Source organism: Haliotis cracherodii, unplaced genomic scaffold (assembly GCF_022045235.1).
Source record: "Haliotis cracherodii isolate W230 unplaced genomic scaffold, xgHalCrac1.p SCAF_9, whole genome shotgun sequence".
NCBI lineage: Eukaryota > Metazoa > Mollusca > Gastropoda > Lepetellida > Haliotidae > Haliotis > Haliotis cracherodii.
In genome coordinates, this window is record NW_027266343.1 from 43,666,481 (window position 1) to 43,687,840 (window position 21,360).

The following is a 21,360-nucleotide window of genomic DNA, read 5'->3' on the forward strand; positions in this document are numbered from 1 at the left end:
AATACGTCAAAATATCAATCAATCTTTTGAATACAGCTTACATAAAAAATGGTAAAACATTCATCCATAAACTGAATTATTGAATATGGTTATGCATTTTGCCTCGTCTGTGGTGAAGCAAGCATTAACCCATATTCTTCTGTTAAGTATTTTTCCAATCCAAAAAGAAGTGTCATTTGGGTGATAGTTATTTCGCGCTGAAAAGAATGTGATGTCAGATGAATCCCCGTGTTTAGAATTGAAATGAAACCGGAAGCGTTTCGTGTGTGTATTTCTGGCAAGTCTTCGTCAGACAAAAATCAATTTTAGTCATGGGTGTCCTTTTCCATGTCTTTCGCACGCAAATGGGTCATTCCATTGTAAAACAATAGGGGTCAGGGGTTCTGTCAGTCGATCGTGATCCGAGCGGCCGGGGATGGTAATTGTAAACAACCTTCTTTCATGTTGCCGGCTTTTATAAACATTGCCTCAAAATCTGTGCGAGTTTATGTGTATCGTCTTTCTCCGCCAAAAGGAGATTATGTTCATGTGCAGAACGATGGCGCGAATCTGCTTGGCGTCTCTCAAGCGCAATGCCAACCAACACAAAGTTCATTTCCTCCTCTTGAGAATGAAGCTTCAAATTACTTCTCAATTAGTGATACCCTTTAATTACTTTAATTGGCGACATAGCTTCTTTGTCTTTAAGATTGTTCATTAAACGTGTCATTAAAGATGTTTAAATGACGCGTTGTCTCAACTATCATTGCTATTAAGTTAATCAGCGATAGACATGTTTCTTCTGCAAGTACGTAAAATTGATTGACAGGTATATGGTTTGTTATTTCTTTGACCACAACAATGAATGGGAAAAGGCAGGTGGTGAAATATATGACGCGCGTGGCAAGAGGTCGGTGTAGATTTCACATGACGCTGAATGAATTCTTCCAAGTAATTTTCGTGAAAATAGTTGAATTTTTTGGCCCTGCTAATTTTCTGATAGACACATACCGTGGCCTCGTCGATCACTTTGAATAGCTCTAACAAGACCTTAGACTGAAATAACAAACTGCCACCGGTGTGGCTTTCTCTTATTAAGCGAACCAACTTTTCTGTCTCTCTTAAGTCGAGTTGGATCAGAAATAATTTTATCACACCGCAAAGAAAAGCGAGCCTATGTTTTAGATACAAGGACCTCCCGTGGCAGGCGAATGACACTAGTTCAATAGCAAGCCCGATAACATTATCTTCGTCCTTATACCTGAGGCCAGTTTATATGAAAATGACACGACAGGCCAAATGTGAGTGAGCGACCATACCCCAGGGCAAAGCACGTTAGAAAATACCAAGAAACATTCGCTGTGCTTGAATGGTCGCTCGGGAATGCCTCTCATCAGTGGAAGGCTGCTGATTGGCTAATTCGCCAAGTGCCGGTCACGTGGGGCAGGTCAACTCCGCGATTCTCTGTACGACTAACAACATCTCCACGTTGAGTCGGCGAGGACATGTCGAGAGAACTCGTGCAGGATTTTCCGATGTTAGTGTGTTCACGATGACAGCGTTGATTCTTTTCAACTCGGATACGTACTGAGATCGGACTTGTGACTGTGTTAATGTGATGGTGGCCTCCTGAACGACATGAACCAATCTAGCTGATACAGCCATGAGCGAGCGTGATTTTCTACTTGTGTTTAATTCACCTCAGGTAGAAGACGTTTTTAACCCAGCATTGGCTAAAGGATGCTTATGTTGTTACAGTGTTACTTTTATCTTGGTGCGTTATGAGCGTTATTAACGAGCTAGGCGATATAGCCACGATACTCATACAACTTCGTTAATCTGCTGTGTTTTCAGAGTAGATCTACTGGAATTTCGTACTCAAAGACACATGATCCGCGGTATTAATCTGTACATATGATCACGAAATTTGAGGAAATAATTTGGATTGGTCTCATTTTCAAGTGGGAATGGGTGGAGTCCCCTTTCCGTTGTTCCTGCAATCTTGAGTAGTGGTTCCGACACAGAAATGTCCGCACTTCAATATTCAGATGTCACTGATTCCGCTACCAAACTCGCACGTCGGCCCGTATCGCAATCATTCCAAACCACGTTGCTGTAATATATGCCTATTTTTAACTAGTTTACGATTGCGCCAGAAATATTTGTCAATTTATAATATTTCGTTCGGAACCATAATGAGATTTCACAGAAACGTGCTCAAACTCATGTCTGCCCAGTTCCTGATTATCACGGAAGGGGAAATGTTTCATCAGCGGAAATGAAATATTACAAAGCTAATTTTGGAAATATATAACTCGATGTTAACGTATTATATGATCATTCTGCATATTCTTTTAAAATTCTTTCTTTCTTTTTTTTCCAGCAGTATTGCCCCTTAGAATGGCGATCGCTTGTCTAGTACTAGCGCTGGTAGTATCAACAACCGACCTGTCGTCTGCCAACGGTGAGTGTGTCTTTCCATTAAACCCCGTCACACACATTGCATTCTCACAAAAAACACGACTAGGGTTTATTGTGAAAACTGACAGTCTATAATATCATGGTTGCTTTACACTGTAAAGACTATCTCGGCGGGGTAACATAATCCGAAGATAGCCCGTTTCAAGCCTTCCTGCTTTGTGCTCAGTCGGAAACCCTGTGCGAAGGAGCAGTATAGTGGTTGACGTAGCTCGCCTACATGTCAGCAACTGTGACAGTTGACTCCTAGCTTGCCAAAACCCATGACAGATACTAATTTCGTACACATACCTGCACCTGTGAGGCAAGTTGAACGACATAATTCTTTTTTAACCTGTCTCAAAGTTTTGACCCTTATCACAAAGTAATGTCGTTTTTCTTGCGTGCAGGAAGCTAATTTTCATGTTAGTTGCGTGCTTCGTGTTTGTTTTTCTCCAACAGTCTATGGGACCAGTTGAAATAACCCTTTGTCCACGTTAGCCCTTGTCCCATGGGTTAATGGGCAAGGCAATAACAGAACAAATACCTGGGTGAAATATATTTGATTTGTGTGTAAGACTGGGCTATTGTTCATTTGCAGTTGTGTTAGGTTTTAAGTGCATTTCCATTTGGCCTTAATGAATTCAGCCCCGCAATGCATATGTGGAATTTCTTTCAACCATTCAAACACTGCTGTTTTGTAGCATAAGTATTTATAACAATGTGCGGAAGAACACTTTTCCTGTGTTCATGAAAATGTGATAAAAATAAATACGCATTCTGACACTAAGCTGGATGGGTTTGGGTGACATATTTATATCCCCTTGCAAATAAGCATGAAATTAGCACAGGAGTGGATTAATTGCATTTTATTGCTATCAAATGTACAGTTATAACACGGTTCATTGCACCTTATCCTCATGCATTGTGTGGCTCTGTCAGTGGTATCATTACTACTCTACAGTTACCCACATCATTAAATGGGTATATTACCCTAACACTGTAAACTCAACACTCTTAATCCATATACTGGTAATGACAATCTCATTATCATATTACCACTGAAGTCTTAACAGTATACTTAAGAGCACACCGCATGCATTTGGACTACTGTTATAGCAGTCACAAATGGACTTTATTTCTGTGGCTACTGCTGTCTCTTGGGCAAGTATTTTGGTATATATTTCAGTCGAGGGAGAGTGTGATATGTTTATTGCTTTGGAGGGTCAGGGGTTCTTTTAGTTGTCTGTTTGGCAGTAGCAAACTGTTAATTTGCTACTGAAATATGTCAGCACTTAAGCCAAGATGTGTCTATGAGATGGATTTGTTTCATTCACACACTTTTGAATATATTTCCTCTTTGTTTTGTTTTAGGAGATGACATTTTAGGACATTTTCCATACAATTTTCCATTAACCTTGGAAATCCCTTCAATTTTCCAAATAAATGTTTATTCTGGAATTTATATTAATTTTTGAAAGCTATTTATTTTTAAGTATAATTGATATGAATTTAACCTTATAGAATTATGTTTTTGTAACAGATTATATAGCAATTATGTTTCTGATAATGTAATTATAGTGAAAACACCTGTAATCTTAAACCTTCATAGATTTGATCAGTTAATGTATTATCGGTGTAGTTAATATAATACCTTTGAATATCGCCACACACAGATGGCTTTCAATCAGGGTGGGAAAAAAGCTTCCAAGGTTTTTGGCTAGGTGTGAAACGAACAAAGCCTATAGGAGAATATAATATGTGTGCGAATTGTCATGTTTGCCTTGAGTGGAGTGCTTCAGATTTGACTTTGATTAGGTGTGCCTCGTTCTTAGTTCATGAAACCAATGTTGACATTGAATAGGCCCTAGTCCACCGATGTACATTGAAAGCTGTTCAAGCCCCACAAAGGCCTGCTTTCCTTTCTGAAACTGCACAGCCTTTCACGTCAATAATATTCCCTGCTTGTTGGTGAATTTCTCTCCATGAGATCAAAAGAGACCATGATGGTAAGGTCACAGACTGTCCTGGGCCATGCATAGCCCAGTGTCGCGAAAAGAAACGCCAATTCACACCCGTTCTGAGACGAACAAGAAGGGGAGAACCAAAAGCCATTGCAGCCCTTTTGTGTTGTTTGAAAATCAGGGGACTCGATTGGAGTGGGAGAAAGAAAATTATGTGAATAACCATCTTCACTCAGATTGTTGAAAGATTTCAATGAACTCGGGTTGATTGTCCCCTGTAAAAGAAAACCAGTTCCCCATACACTGTTCAGTTCTGTGACTTTTGTTCCCCCCTCAACCCACCCAGTTTCAGCTTAAAGCCAGGTGTCAGAGACAACATCTATAAAAATTGGCTCCTTTCCGTCCGATAGTAATTATCATCCGTTCTGAACATTCCTTTAAATTGTATCAAATTTGTTTTGGAATTTTTTAAAGATAACTTTCTTTTAGAATTCTTGAAGCATAATGAAATAAACTGTGAACTTCAATTCCACAGTGCACCTGGCATCGTAATAGTGAATTCAGTAAAAACTGTAAGAGGAATGCTGACAGCTGGTAAAATTCATTAAATGGATTTCTTTCAGTAGCCACGACGTATCCCTGAGGGAAAATAAAAATAAATAAATTGCCTTATGATGAACCTACAGCCTAGAACTGCCTAATCTCATATGATTCACCTTACAAAGCATGCTTCTTGCCCTTAATTAAAGATGAGCAACTTCCACTGCTAGATATTAGAGTGTACAAAAGAAGCATTATGCCAATCCTCCAAATCTCATTAACTTAAGAAGCTCTTTTGTAAGTTATGAATGAGACAAATGCATTCCTGAAGAGCTTGAAAAAGGATTATAAGCTGTTACGAGATGTCAGCAGATGGCTAACAAGACTACCTTCACATTGCTATAAATAGTATCTCAAAAAGTGGCAACAGTTTAAATCAGATAAAAATCATTCTTGCAAGTAATTTCCAAGGGCACCTTGCTGTTTTTATGAAATAATTATGAGATTTATGCGGTCTTTTCCACCCCTTTCTGTGTTCTATACATCCATCATGATTTCAAACATAACATACTTATGTAATGATTGTATTTTGTTAATATTTGTTTAATGTTTTAACCTGATTTTACGAGGGGGAGTGCTCAGATAAAAGAAATATCACTGTTGAGCTTATGCATTTATATGTGAAATACTGTTGTTTGTAATTACATTGCAAAATATATGGACATTTACCTGCTCTTGGCTTTAGATGTGGTATTGAGATATGCAGTGTTGCCTTGTTTATTAGCCACATAGATATAGTAAGATCATTGATATATATAGCCTGCAGGCACCCTGCATATATCAGTCTAGCCAACATCGTGTGAGAGTTAGTTATGCAACCCACAATCATAGTTAGCGGTAATTGATGGAGATTAAGATCTGGCCTGGGGCTCTCTTCTTTGATTGACAGTCAGAGCTGTCAATCATATCTCATGATTAATACAGGATTAGTATGCATAGTAGATATGGCTATATTTTCTATTGGAATGACCTTCCTGTGGTGTGTTGTGATATCATTTCTATGCTCATGAATGAATTTCATTTCATTCAACACTAAAACTATGGTAGTCAAAAGCGGTGATTTGCGACCTGGCAATTATCATGTTAATGTGATTGTGTAGTCTTCATAAAAGATGACACTGGATTTGCAGCAGGTCTGTAAGATATGTTTTATTTCACACTGAAAGGCCACAGGCCCACAGTAAGTCAATGCAGCAGCAGCATTTTCATCCATCACTACAGGATGACTGATGCAGAAAAGTCCTTATTTCGACCTTGATAAATTAGGAGTACTGTTGGAACAGATGCCGATGTTTTGAAACTATGTGTGGAATTGACAGCCTGTCATCCACCATAATAAGCTTCCTGGGTGCTTAGAAATTTGAAAGATTATTATTAAAACCATATGCAGGTTAAAAAGAATTTCAGATTGATTGGTAGTAGACAAACTTGGTTGAACTGTCGATTAAAATCTTTTTCAATAATATATATGCCTGTTCTATTATATGATATGTTATTCTATAATTATTGTGCTCTGCTATCTCCTCAAAATGAATTCTGAAACAAACAAGTAAATTTGGACTGTCATGTAAAGTTTTGGTATTTTTGGTCTAGAATTTGGTCAGAGAGCACTTTTTGGACCATGGCACTTAATACGGCAAATACAGTATTTATGAACATGTCCTAATATCTACTTTCGTTGTGTCGATTCTGACACTGGCTACAGGTTGTGGAGAGATGCTAACAGAATAACAGACATCACACACATGCAACACATTCTTCTTTGTCTAACAGGTTGAAGTTTTAGTGCATATGTAGCTTTTATTCAATAGAAGTTTTTTCCATCTTTGTAAGTGAGTTTAAGTCAGCATTTTGGCATGGTTGGTGTATATTAGTTTTATTCAACAGGGAAAATATTTTCACAAGGTTGTCAGTTCGAAATTGAAATTTTGTATAACAGTTTGTTAATATCCTGTCGTGTTGTGTAAGGCTGACGATACTGCACTGAGGAGGTAGAGAAAATACAATATTGTGTGGAGGCACAACACGCAGAGAAAACAACTGTGTCAGCGCCTGACCCTTGACCTTTATTTTAGACCGTGTCTTGGCAGTGCCTGTTGACGAATACTGTTGATCAACAAACTAAAAATGCCTGAAGAGTTTTTGAAAATGTTTCTCTGTGTACTCTCCTTGCTGAACCTTCTTTGTTCAAGTTCTGAATAAAATTCATCCAATGTTCAGAAAATATTTTATCTAGTTAATGTCAACAGCAGCATTGCAAGTGAGCAAGTATTCGTCAGAGCTCTCAATATTTGTTGTTTAGTCAAGAACCTGTGTCTACAATGTGAATAGTTGGTCGTCTTTGCCAAATGTTTAAAACAGTCTGCAAGTGGCACCTCTTAGAAAGCCAAAGAGTTTGATCAAAGTTTTTGTTCAACAAAAGAAGTAGATGGTCTGTCATTGGACCAGAGTTCTCGTAACATTGCAAATTACATTAAAGTTTAACATGATCAATGGTGTTAAAGATATATTGACACATGTTGCAAAGTTTTATAATGGCTGCCATTTGATATTTGACATCTCCTTGGAGTAATTATGAATCATTTATTTTTCTTGAAAATGTCATCTTTTGTAAAGCCCAGAAGGTTAATGTAATCGAATATTTCTCCAAGCTATAATCAGGATTTACAAAACAAGATACCATTTCTCCATATCTAAAAGGTTCACCAAAATATGTTGACTTTATTCATGGTTGAATTTCAATGTAGTTTTTATTTTATTTTTATTTTTAGCCCAAGGATATCATTTAATCTTTTATAGCCAATCAGTAATAGAGGTTTTCTTGAAGAAAGAGCAAAGGAATGCTGAAATTGATTCTGATTACCAATTGTGCAGGGGTTTAGGATATGGCATGATGTTTGCATGTGTCCTTAATTCCTCCCATGATCCATACATTTAGCGTAATGAAACCAGCTAACCTTGCCTTTGCTATGTAGGAGCAATGTTTTTGGCCATATTCGGAGCGGGTCGCGGACCTTGCTAGTCTGTATTCGCCCGGAAAATGACAATGCCACGTAACAAGTGCAATTTGGAGATTAAAAAACATGATGAAAGGCTCCAATAGCCTTGAATGTGCTGTATGGGCATGCCTTGCCTGTGCTTGTGTTTGTTTATCAAACTTCAAAGCAGCGCGACAATGCCATCCTTACAATTAAGGTAATGGACCGAGGAGGGATACAACCAACTTCAAAAAGTAATCAATTTCCGATTGGCGATCGCCATCATTGCAAGATTCTCTTTCTCCATGCTCTGTGGATGTGCTCTTACAGCAGAACAGAGCTGGGATGTACATGGCGATTTATGGCCCAATAACTTCCACGTGATTTACCGTTGACATGAATTCGGCGCTAAACCCTTGTGCAGACTGCAGGGTTATGGGATGCTGTAGGAGGAATTTGGAGCATTTATCGGTCTTCAATCATCAAGAATCCACTGCTTTTGGTTAATGAAATCGGCATTAAATCTTTTAAACTTGTTACTATGTATGTAATGAGAAGACTAATGGCAGTTAATGTTTTGTGTGGCTGTTGAGTTACATGAGGAATAACATAGACTCATTAAGTAGAAATTAAACATCAGTTGATACATAGACAAACGGTGTTAGATATTTCAATAATAAATACAGATTTCAACATTTTATTTTCCAGAGTTTTGATACAGATCTCAGGTCCAAATTAAATTAATGAAACTCAGACATTCATCATGTTCATAATACAATAAAAAGTAAAGAAAAATATTAGGATCGATTTCAGTCATCAACAACTTATTTTATCCGAATTGTGAATTTTTGTAATTCATTTGCATTGCAATGCTGTTAGAACTATGTAAGTGAATTTTTCTTAAGAAAAAATTAAATCTGATGGCCAAAGTTTTCTTATTGAGCAATCCCAGAATAGCTGTGAGCTGGTATCCAATTCTGTTCTGTCTCAGACAGACCATTATCTGTCTTATCGCCAAGTTTCGCGTTCGGAGAGGCTTCACCGACTGTGAGCCTCTAGTACTGTTGTGTTCACCACAGTTGAGGTATCCCGTGATGGAGATAGTCACCTAGCTGTTGTTGTAGACCCAAGAAGCCAACACCTTCCTCAGGTTCTAGGCTTTCTGCGGTTGAGCTTTCACATTTTGAATGTCAATGGAGGTATTTTGTTCTCCCCGTTTCCCCTTCTTTGACTATCATGGTCGTCTGTGTAGATCAAATTGATACTGAAGGTTTTATGTTGCTTACAGGATTGTCAGTGTGGGGTATTTTGATTGTAGTGTTCCAATAGAAAAGGGATAATGTATCACATGAAATGTTCTCCAGCAAATATTGGGTAAATTATAACTCCATCTTTGTTTTAAGCATTTGGACTGTTCCTGAAAACAAGATACATTCTAACAGTTTGAGTCCAATCAAATAATGGTTTCATTTCTGCTGTTCCTTATTCTGACACTGGTGTATCTCGGCAGGTAATCAACTAACAAGTTTAGCTGTATCTCATTCCATCTTCACCTGCGCGTTACTGTCTTGGACAGTTGACGACATCACTATTTGATACAAAGTCAACACGAACCTCGTGAAAAAGTGTTTGAACATTGCCACCTTTAAAACAGAAGAGCTGAACTGGTGCAGGCTGTTTTGCGATAATCCCGGTCTTGGCGTTAAATAGCTGTCCCTTGGGATCCAAATTCAAATGTTGTAGTTATCTGAAACAGTTCAGCTGAAGATTAGAATAATTGAAGTGTTTGGATCGGACGATAACATGGTAGTCCACCGACGAAGAGCACAATAATTCTACCCTTTTTCAGATAAAGATAAACCTGTTACTAGACTAAATAGCCACATGAGCAAACTTAACCATTAACAGACATTAGAGTCAGAATTAAAGTGCCATTGTACAAACAGATGGCTAAGTCAAGGTGAAGGTGACTTGAAACAATGTATTGATAAGGTTCTGTATGTATTATCTATCGATGAAAGTTAAGTTTCAATTGTTGTTGAGAATGGATAGCTACAATGGATCAGTTTCGTGATTGTATTCTGATCATGAAACAACTCGATGTGGGTATATTTGGCATAGTTTTTCCTATTAATATTTTTTAAGATCTGAAATTGTTTGTATGCCTTTTTCTTTGCCCACCTGCTCAGGCTGTTGTTCGGGTTCTGATAAATATGTGCATTCACTGGAAAGGATTTCTCTTCAAGGGGTCATTGTCATACATTTTTCTTATTTAAGGGTCATGATTTTATGCGGTCACGCTTAATGTATATCCAGTAAATTACATTGACCGGATGACAATAACGAATACCCAGTGTGGTCAGTTAACCATGAATCACTATCACCTGTCATGTATGCAGACTTGAAGTATGTGACATTTGTCAGCCTACTGGTTTATGATGAATCTTAGTGGGTGGGTGATGGACATGTGGCAGTGGTAGGATTCGGGTGAGTTCAGTGGATTTATAGACTGGCGGATAGTGTCACCACCTACATGCATGAGGTGTCGATTGTACTCAATTTTTTTTATATTTTTCTTTATATTTTTCTTTATCTTTTTTATTATTTTTTGGGACTCTGTAGTATCTTTGGCAACATGATTTCAAATTTCAATTTTAATAATGTTTTTAAATGATTTTTATGTGTCGTTGGCCTATGGCTGAGTGCCTGTAATTGTAATTTTATATATGCTGTCATATGACGTAACTCTCATGTATTTACAGATGCATAACATATGAATTAACTCTTCTTCTTTTTCTTCTTCTGAGTTGCTGTCATTGAGCTGACAAGATCAGAGGCTGCTATTATATGCTGATCCCTGTAACACTGATACACTGTTTCATAGGAAGTGCAGGTTAATTTGATGCCTGTACGCTAAATATGCTTTCAGGTCATGAGAATTGAAATCTATTTTAATAACTCGTTTAACATATACCAGCATGTAATAGCAAGTGCAGGTTAATTTGATGCCTGTATGCTAAATATGCTTTCAAGTCATAAGAATTGAAATCTCTTTTAATAACTCGTTAACATATACCAGCATGTCGTAATAATTTGATGCCTGGGTGCTAAATGTATGTTGACATGACATAATAGGAAGTGCGGATTAATTTGTGCCATAGACAACTGAAATTACATCATGAAGACCAGGGGTGTGAATTGTGGTTGTGTTGCTTGCGTACCAGGCTGAAATCGACTCGGACTGAGTTGCATTCCCTGTGTGATGTTTGGGAAGTGGGCGGGAAGGAAGTGGGACTCGTACTGGTATTTCCACGATCTTGTCAATTTGCGAGTACTTTGATGTCGCAGGTGAGGCAGGGACGGTGGTTGGTTGACAAACATAGCCCAGTTTCAGTATATGCCTATTATTCCATTCACTTACTTACTGCTTAAACCTGTAGTACTGACTAGGAATAAGTCAACAGCATTAGGGGAGATGATTACCAAAATGATTTGCAAACATCGACTTATGTTTGTATGCTTGTGACTTAGCATTTACACTGTTGATGAAACTCATCTTCAAGTCTACCTGTTGGGTTTTGGAGAATGACAAATATTTCTACATATATTACGAGAAAATACCAAAATGCCTTGTTTCACTTGCTCTTGACTTCGTGTGTACATTGTTGATGAAATGCATCTTCAAAATACCTGGGTTTTAAAAATGACATTGCTGATGGGATTTTACTCTGATCTGGTATTTTCAATGACCATGATGACTAGGAAAATCCAGGTTTTTTTATACCTGTACTTAAAAATAATTATTTTGTTTGTACATGATTTAAGCCTGGCATTACTCCGGGTTATTTCATTACACCAAGACCAGAGTAATACAATTACTCATACTTTCATTGTAATGTTTCACATTACATCATGAAATCTTTGTTTAATGTATTTCTTGGCATTTGAATTTAACCTCAATTTCTGGTTATAATATAACAAAGCCCATCACTGTCAGTGTACTGACTGTCCGACATTGTTCTAATAATGGTTCTCATTAGCGACCATTGTGATGAAGGCCTGTTCATTAAAACATTTAATTAGCATCTTAGCATGTGGTGTAGGTTTGGCCATGCAGCAGATGTTTCGGAACTTAAAACTAACCGTTTCAAATCAGGCCTGGCACACACAAAAGGCTTCTTATGAAGTTCGGGTTTGAATGTGGTTCAACTTGTTCATGCAGAAAACAGAAAACATAAAGCCATTGTCGCGGGTGTTTTAACAGACGGAAATAATAAGGAATGTTACTCTGTGTTTTCTATTTCGTATATTGCCAGTGTAAGGTTAGCAAAAGCTGCAGAGATCCTGAGGAGGGTGAGATGTAATTTGATGCAAATGTGGTCGAACAAGGCTGACCAATGTTACAAGTTGTATTTTGGACAGAAGGGAGTGCCTAAGAAACAAAGCAGTAGTATGAAACTAAGATGAAAAATTCTTCGCCCACTTAATGATTTTATCGCCCACTTAATGATTTTATCATGTTGAATAATAGCTATTCAATGTTTCCATGATGGGGGAACAACAGTTGTGACCAAAACTAAGGATTATTGATTATCAAGAGATATTAATTGCTATGAATATAATTTATGTAAACTAATACTCCGTCAATTGGTATTAAATTTATAGTAGCAGAGTGTCCTAATTATGAGTTGGTGTAAGAGTGGTCAAGGTGACAGGTGTAGAACAAGCGGCCATTGATGTAGTACTCAGGAACCGAGTGTCCACTCATTGGCTGAGAGTGACCACTCCATAAACCAATGATTAATGATCTTGTCCACATGGCTGTCAGCAGATGATACTGTCCACACAACTATTAATCATTTCATGCTGGACACAAGCTGGTGCCAGCCCCTATGGATTTGCCATGATGAGACTACTTCCCTCATGACTGATTACTAGCTGTAATTTTCTTTTCTTGATTGAATTAGCTGAGCTTGAATTTTTATCAATTCTAAATTCAATTTGTAACCTTTCTAAAATGCTAAACCATTGATTTTGCTGTTAAGTACAAGTAATAAATTTTGTACTGAACTGCTGAATTTGGAAGTCTTAGGGAGTAATTGCCAGTTTGTGTGGTCTATTTTTCAACCTAAAAAATGAAAGGTACATACAGCATAGCCAGAATTGTAAAAACGATCGTTTTGCACATTCTGTGCCAGAAGTTGTTGCCTTCAGAAAGAATGTAATTATGAACCAAATTTGAATATTTTCTAAAAAGATCTTTTACAGGAACTAAATGGGGGTTCTGACTTTTAATTTAAAGTTTTGCAAAGATTGGGCCCCTATCCCATTAGAACGATAACCACAGCTGTCCTGATGTAAGAAAAACGCCATAGTGACAAGCGCTATGTGGAAAATCTTAAAAAGAGGTAGTTTAAAAGAAAGTATTATCAGATAAGCCTAAGTTGTTCCAAATAGTTGTATGGAAATCTGTGTTGATCTGTTTCTGTAGATTAGGAGCTTGCATCTTTCCAGAGCTGACTTCTGTGAACAATTTGGTTCATCATTCATCTTTATAACTAGTTGCATGTGCTTTGGTCATGTGACAGGTCGACAGGTCACCTGACTGAGTGTACATAACAGATTTATCGTAGATATACCAATCATTTTCAATGCGAGATTGTCGACTGTGTTCTGTTGAACACTATAAATTTCACAAATTTTAAATCACACATTTCTCCAGGACATTTGGGTCACAACTATTTATTCTAAAATGAAACCAAGTGCTAGCTATTCTTGTGATATTTTCCTAAGAGCTGTTTAGAAGTGGATTGTGAGGTAGAGCAGTCGACTACACTAGACGCCTTTCCACGAGATATCCATCGTTGGTTGTTATCCCACTCTTGACATAACAAAAACATGGGGGAAGTTTTCGAGTCGACATTTTCATCCTGTGTTTTTTCGCAGCAACCATCTGGTAGCTCGCATTGCTAGCTGGGCTGGCTTTAGTAACGGTGATCTGTTATTTTTCAAGAGTCTGTGGAGTTGTGTGTCCGTCTGTCAGTCCACACACTTGTAGTAGCGACAGATGGGCACAGAATGTCAGCGTTTTGCTACAAACTTTGGAGGAAAATGTTTGGCTAATTGGCAAAATTTATCAAGCTAGTTACCAGTGAATGGCAAGGACCTCATTGCCTGAGAGCATCTCTCATGAGTGAAGGACTGTTCATGGAGGATGGTTACAAGACAAATAATGCAACATTTGACTCGGGTTTCATGAGTTAAATGATGTTCGTGAAGGCTATGTTGCTACAAGGATTGTTCTTCAAGAAAAGCTAATTACACGACACAGTATTCCTGAAAATATCAATAAACATAATTAAGGTGAATCTTGACACTGCAACACAAAAGATAACACGTGGAAATTATCTGTATATACAGTTGGGAGTTAGGAAATCATTTGGTTCTAATTTCCAGACAAACATTATTATGTGCCAAACATAACAAAATATTACACTTAAATACAAACACATACAAGGACAGCATTTATTGTACAAACTTATAATTTAGAACAAAATTAAAAGACTTTATCAATTACATAAGAACATTTTTTATTGTAGTTTACATTTTTTGTTTCCACTTCTACAAATGTACTTTTACCATGGTGTGAGTTCTTTACCATCTCCTGTTCCTTCTTCCTCTTTCTCGGCACGGAACAAGTAGTGGGTGTAACATTCAGTCTTTTTCAATGTAAGATATAGTTTTTCCCTATTGTATTGTACAGTTTAGATTAGAATCAGACCACATAGGCATGGTATGGTTTCATTGTTTTCCAGAGGTTTTACACATGTGTGCCCTCCCTTTAGTCCCCCTCTTCCAGGGGGAGGTAGGTTAGTCTAAGGTGTCCCACACCGCCCTAGCCCCACTGTAGCTCTCTGCACAGCTGCTTCCACTCACCGAATAATAGTTCCTCCACCGTGTAAACTACACTTACTCTCTTGCCTAAAATACTCCTAGGAGGGAATGGGGCCCCAAGCTTGATAGAATCATCTCCATTGAATTAATAGCATCAATTGGGGCCAATCACCCATGTTAAAATGTCAGAGTCAAACAGAAGATGGGAAAGGTTGCCAACAACAAGGCCAAAGGCTGGGGGTGAAACAAGCTTCTTGTGATTTATGTAGTGTCTTTTTCTTCCCATTACACAGTTATCTATGGGCTGGGGCTTGTCTGTGGATTGTTCAACACGCCACATGGACCCGGGTCTTGTAGCAGCAACTTGTACTCTGATAAATGGTGTGTTTTGGGAAACACAGCCATGATAACACAATTGAACAGCCATTACATAAATAACATTACACAAGATAAAATATTTGGGTGATGTCTACAAATGCCAGATACATAGCTGGCTTCTTTCTCTGTTGGGTGTAAATTTCAAAGGAGATCTTCACGACCTTTACAACATTTTTAACGATAGTAATGAAATGGGTACATAGTATCAGAACATAACCCCTTTAGTCGGGACATGCTTTAACTCAAATGCAGATTGAACAATTATTGCTGTTTTTCTGACAACATACTCAGTTAGTGATCTGGAACCATCTTCTTGGTGATCACTTTGCTCTAGTCTGTCATACAGACCCTGAAACAAATATATCCAATACAGCCCATGCAAGTCTATAATGTTTGGCAAGTCTAGGTTACTGCATGAAAATGAAGAAAGTCTCTGAGCTTCTTTTTATTATATTTTATAACTATAATTTAACACCTTTTTTTTCTGGAAAATAGGTCATTTCAGAGACTAGACGTTAGTCTAACATTGCTCATAAGATGATACATGTGAAAGCAAGACATGGTCATCTTCAAAGGAAATTTCTAGAGACCTCAAGTAGGTATTCAGTAAACTAACTAACAATAACTATGGTATGAAAAGTGAATATGCAATTACTTGTAACTTGGATGTTCGAATAAATATATCACAGTGTCATTACTAAGTGATGTTCCAGGGTATTGAAAGCACTGTACTTAATGTATTGTTCCATCGGGGATGTCAACCAATGCTTGTCATGGGAGCAACTTTATGGATAGCCTCATAAGGCTTGGTGACTTGGTTTATTGCATTGTCACTGTACCAAGATGACTTGGATCGTTTCTCACATCAATCACTGGTTTGTCTGGCCCACATTTGTTTACAGGCCCCTGTCCTATAACTGGAATATTGCTGAGTGCTGTGAAAATATCAGTGAGTTTGAATACCCCTGCAAGTCAGGATGTGCAAGGTTCAACTTTGTTAATGCAAACAATTCTGTACACAGAACAATACTGAAAAACACGTAATCTATTTCCCCATTGGGTCAGATTAATTACTTGGCCTTTTGGCATTTTTGAATTATTAAGAGGATGCTTGTTAACAAGAAAGCAATTTGTAAGTAATCTTGTTGAGTTATAAGAATGAAATATTGAATGTTCATCAGCAATATGGCCTTGACGTTTCGAACATTTCCCCCAACTCATCAGCCCAGTCGATAGTGTATTACACAGAAGTGCTAGGTACTGGAGATTGCCTTGCCCAGATTGGAGGATTCGATGGAGTTTCGCTTATGAAATTATAACCAGGACGGAAGAAGTGATGAGGATACCACTGTCAGGAAGATGTGATGTACTGTCTGTGTCATAGGATGTAAAGTGTCTCAATACAATCCATCGACTGCTATAATTTAGAGTTTATATCAAGTATGTATGATATCCATGAATTGTGTCTACTTTGTCAAGTATGTATGATTAGATCATTAGTTTTTACAAAGTGTCTTAAATATATAAGTTGTAGTTTTCAGTGATCAAATGAATCATTTCAGAGAGTTTACGGCAATTGCAAAAGTCCTTCCTCAAATGGTTAAAATGTTTCACATTGTGAATGAGGGTCACCAAAAAATGAATGAATGAGCTGACTTTTTCCATCGTTTACAGAACTGTCCAGACTTAATATATTCTGTGGCAGCTTTGTTCAGACTTCATGCAGTGGGCGCTTTTTAAACTGCAGTGAGATTTCTGAACATATTAACCTGTATATTCCCCCATTGTTGCCTCAGTCCTTTATGTGAATGAATTGAGGGAGAAATCTCTACGATAGACTAATCCCTTTTTACAATTTATGAGAAGGGTTCCCACCCTGGGACTGTAGCGTTGATCAGAAACACTGAAATATAATATGGTATTTTTGTCTGAGTTTTGTGGAGCGTAGTGCAAGGGTGTCAACTTCGTTGAGGGCATAATGTTCCAGGAGCACTCATATTGTCTGCTACAGTCTATGCAGGAATGCTTTCCTCAAAACTAATATCTTTAATGAGTTTTGGGATGGAAAATGCATTGAGTATTTTGAGATAAATGTGCTATTAGCATGTAATTATGTACCGCCTTTTGTGTATTAGTCTATGCAGGCTCATCTCCTCAACTAATCATTGTCAATGAGATTTGGGATGGAAAAGGTGTAGAGAATATTTTGAGTGAATATGCTATTAATATAACATGCTGAGGCAGGTAGACATTGTCAATTGTGACTGGTCAGACACCGTTAGTGGTGAATTCTGTGAAAACACTGGTTACATTACAACGTTGAGACAGAATGAGACACCATAATGGCATCATACTACACTCACTCATCTCTGTGGTAGTTGTTCTACAAGTACTGATGCCCCTAGAACTAGTTGTCATGCAAGTAGTTTCCTCACTCATTTGCTTTCAGATTAGCTTTACAACACTAGTATTAACATATTGAGTCCTTGCCTTGATAGGGTTTAAATAATCATGATTATTCATTATATTAGTGAGATATTTTGCATAAATATGCATTGTCGTTATTTCAGGTATATGTGGCAGAATGTGAAAGAAATATCGTACCTAATTATATACTGAACGAAACAAGTTAAGAGATCATATATTTTGGTGGACATTTTTTTTGTAATCACACAATTACATAGGAATATTCTCAAATAACTTGTTTTGTTCAGTATATGTCATGTATTGTGGGAAAGCATGTTATACTGTCAGGAAAACATGTATTGACTGTAAAATATATATTACCGTATTCGACGTAATAAGCGTCCCGCTCTAATAAGCGCCCACAGCGATATTTGATAATATATATTATAATATATATAAGTGAACAATCCCAATTATCACCCCTTCCGATTGATCAATGTTCACAAGACATATATTTGTGTTTAATACGCACGCATGTGTTATATGCACCCTTAATTATGGTCAATAAATATATCTGTCGTATTTATATATGTCAAAATTTATCTTTCAACTCTGTTTTTTCCATCAAAACAATATCCTAATAAGCACCCCCTGTTTCTTATTTTGAGAGTGCCCTGGGCGCTTATTACGTCGAATACGGTATTATTATTTTCCTGTAGAAGGAGTAAGTATATAAAGAAGATAACATCCATACATTCTCTTTCTTTTGTGTATCACTTCTAACTGCCTTTCAAAAAATTTATTGTTATTGTTATTGTTATTGTTACAGGTCCCCCAAAGATATCTGGGAATACATACCAACGACATATAGCAAAGCTTGGTAAAAACACACGCCTTGAGTGTCCAGTGGAGGCAGACCCACTGCCACTAACCCAGTGGAAGAAGGATGGCAAGAACATCCCTCCTGGAGAGACACGCTTCAAGGTCACACCCGATGGGCAACTCAGGATAAAAGAAGTACAAATGAACGATGCTGGAAATTACCTTTGTAAAGCAACTAACGGCTTTGGACACATCAACATCAACTACACACTAATTGTTGTTGGTAAGTGCCAGAAATCTGTCAAAACCTAACAATTGGTTTGTCTCGACAATTTGGTGTTTTTTTCAGTGTACCACTATCCGTGACAAAAAAGAGGCCTAAAAAATATACAAAAAAATGCTAACCATACAGTATTTCTCCAACATAGATGCAGGGTTGTTGCAGAAAAAATCCCACCCTTCCAATTTCCAAAAGTGAAGCTGAATCAGAAACACAACATTACTTTGTTTAGGCCCTGGGGTTTGCTTTTCAATGAAGTCCCTCCTCACTGGTAGACACCCTCCAACTTGACGACAGCTCATCTGGGACTAGTGGTTTTGTAACATTGATTTTAGGAGATAACAAACTAATCCTTATTTCTGGTGAACTAGTATTAAAGCATGTCTAACCCTGTTCCCCTTAAATAATTTTAAATGTTATCTATTGGCTGGGGTTTGTCCATGGATTGTTTTACTGACTTAAATACTCTACAACACTAGCAGTGGGTGTCATTGGAAGGACTGTACATCCAAATGTCCCATGTTCCCAAGATTAATGATATATTTTGACGGATAAAACCAGGTAGTGTTATTTTGCAACATGGCTATGATCTAGTGTTTACGGTTTAACGGTTTAACTACGGTAGGTGCCTGGAGTCAGTACAGTTTAACCTTGTTCTCACTATTTCTGTCGTAAATGCATGGCTCCGCCACGGGTGGCAGTGCTACCCGCTGGCTGATTTACATACCAACTGTGACCAACCAGGATCAAGGTACTTCATTAGTAACATAATTATCAGCAGGTTTGACACATATAATTGCATGATTAATTAATGAAGGTCGTTGCCATGGTTGGTGTGGTATTGGTACACATTCCACAAGAACATTGCCACATGGAGACTTCAAGGTCCATGAATCTTTTAGTATGCTTCTAAATAACAAACAGGTTTTAGGAATACAATATATAAGGTCAAACCATTATTGATCTACTGCTTTTGAAAGTAGATATATAGCTAAGTATATACATACACCAGCTTCAAGGATGATAGAAATACCTATTTGGGGCATCATTAATCAGTAATGGGAGTCGATTCGAATATTCCATTTGGCAGAGTTTTTAGATTGACATTGCAGTAACATCTTTTCATATGTTGTGGAGCAACATCAATTCTGTAAAAAACACTAGGAATATTTGACAACTTGATAATTTATTTATGACATGTCAAGAGAATTGATACGGAAAAGGTTGCATCTGTTGACATGCACAATGTGTACAGAATGATGTATGAAGTATTAAGGAGGAAATATGGCAATGACATGTACAATCTGTTTTCAGCAGAGTACAATCTACATGTTCTCAGACATGTCTCCCACCGCGAAGTTCACTTGGTAAGAACATTCCCATGATGCTACAGTAGTATGGAATTACAAATATGCCGTTGCTCGATTTTTTATTTTTTTCCTCAAACAGAATGATTGAAAGTTGAATACATTTGCATTATTTCTGCCTATTTTCTGTATGGTTTTAGTTTTGAATTAGAACAGTGTTAGGTATTTGAACAAGAAGGATCTGGTATGTCGGCCATTCAAGGGTAGTCTTATCATAGATGCCCACTAGGGCAAAAGTGTTTGGTGAGTGTTTGGCCACCATTCTCCACACAGTGGTTTGAAATCCTCTTTACAAACTAACATACACGATCCATTTGATTAGGGCCCAAACAAACCCCTTTTCTTGCATAACAGCCTCTCTCCCAGCGTACCTGGTCACCATGTTTGTGTTTGACCAGAGCTGGTAATGGCTTTGCCCAGTGACAAAGTCATGTGACCCTTGACCTGTAACACCGACAAAGGGTAAAATCTGACTGGAATTTTCTGTGAAAACATCCATTATGGCATTCGGTGGAGAGGTTTGTGTTGTGATGGCTGGAGCTACTCCTGTGTGATGATTACATCAAGTTGTACAATGGATTCTAGATAAATGTGACCAAGAATTAATAACACTAATCCACCTGCTTCCCCAAGATAGGAGTATCATCTGTCACCACATGCTATGTGTATATGTATATTAATTTTATTTTATTTTATCTATTTTTCAACTTTTTCTGTGAATTGCTGAATTAATCAACTCACTGTAGGACTGGAATATAAACTGCAGCATTTGGATCATTCACAAAAACTACTGAGTGGGACAATTTATTCCATTAATTATGTATTGCTAATTTTATCAGCCGGAACAAAATCTCCCTGGGGTTACATTGTCACAGGTGCAGGTGCTCGTCCATGCTTTCCACGTAGTTCAACTTGTCACATAGGCTTAAGAGGCTGTTTATAGCACAGGCCAAGGTATTTCTCTTGACCTGCATATCCTATCACTATCTGTGCACTTTCTATATCAACCTTGTCACATAAATCACAATTTCCCAAGTCAAATCACTAATCATTCTCTCTTTTACACTCCCTGTTAAGTCCATGTTGATTTATCAAGTAAAACTCGCCTACATTTATCAGATCAAATCACTAAGTATGGTGGCCTGTTTGATAGGGGTTTGAAGATCACAAATTAATTTGTATTAAATAAATTAGGAGTTCTCTGCCCCTTGGTGGAGGTCAAGAAAGGAAGTTGA

At 37.6% G+C, this 21,360-nt stretch overlaps 1 protein-coding gene across 6 annotated transcripts in view; it reads left to right on the plus strand.

Annotated features, from left to right (window-relative positions):
- Positions 1-21,360, plus strand: part of LOC139452389 (fibroblast growth factor receptor-like 1) — a 113,866-nt gene that overhangs the window by 76,565 nt on the left and 15,941 nt on the right. For 2 of the 6 annotated variants that reach the window (XM_071233850.1, XM_071233852.1), the window contains 2 exons: positions 2,363-2,443; positions 18,486-18,761. In XM_071233850.1, coding sequence (XP_071089951.1) covers positions 2,380-2,443; positions 18,486-18,761 — 340 coding nt within the window. In that variant the 5' untranslated portion in view covers positions 2,363-2,379. Of the gene's footprint in view, positions 1-1,472; positions 1,685-1,727; positions 1,754-2,362; positions 2,444-18,485; positions 18,762-21,360 lie in introns of those variants that run through there. The other 4 variants (XM_071233851.1, XM_071233853.1, XM_071233854.1 and 1 more) reach the window with 4 other exon arrangements.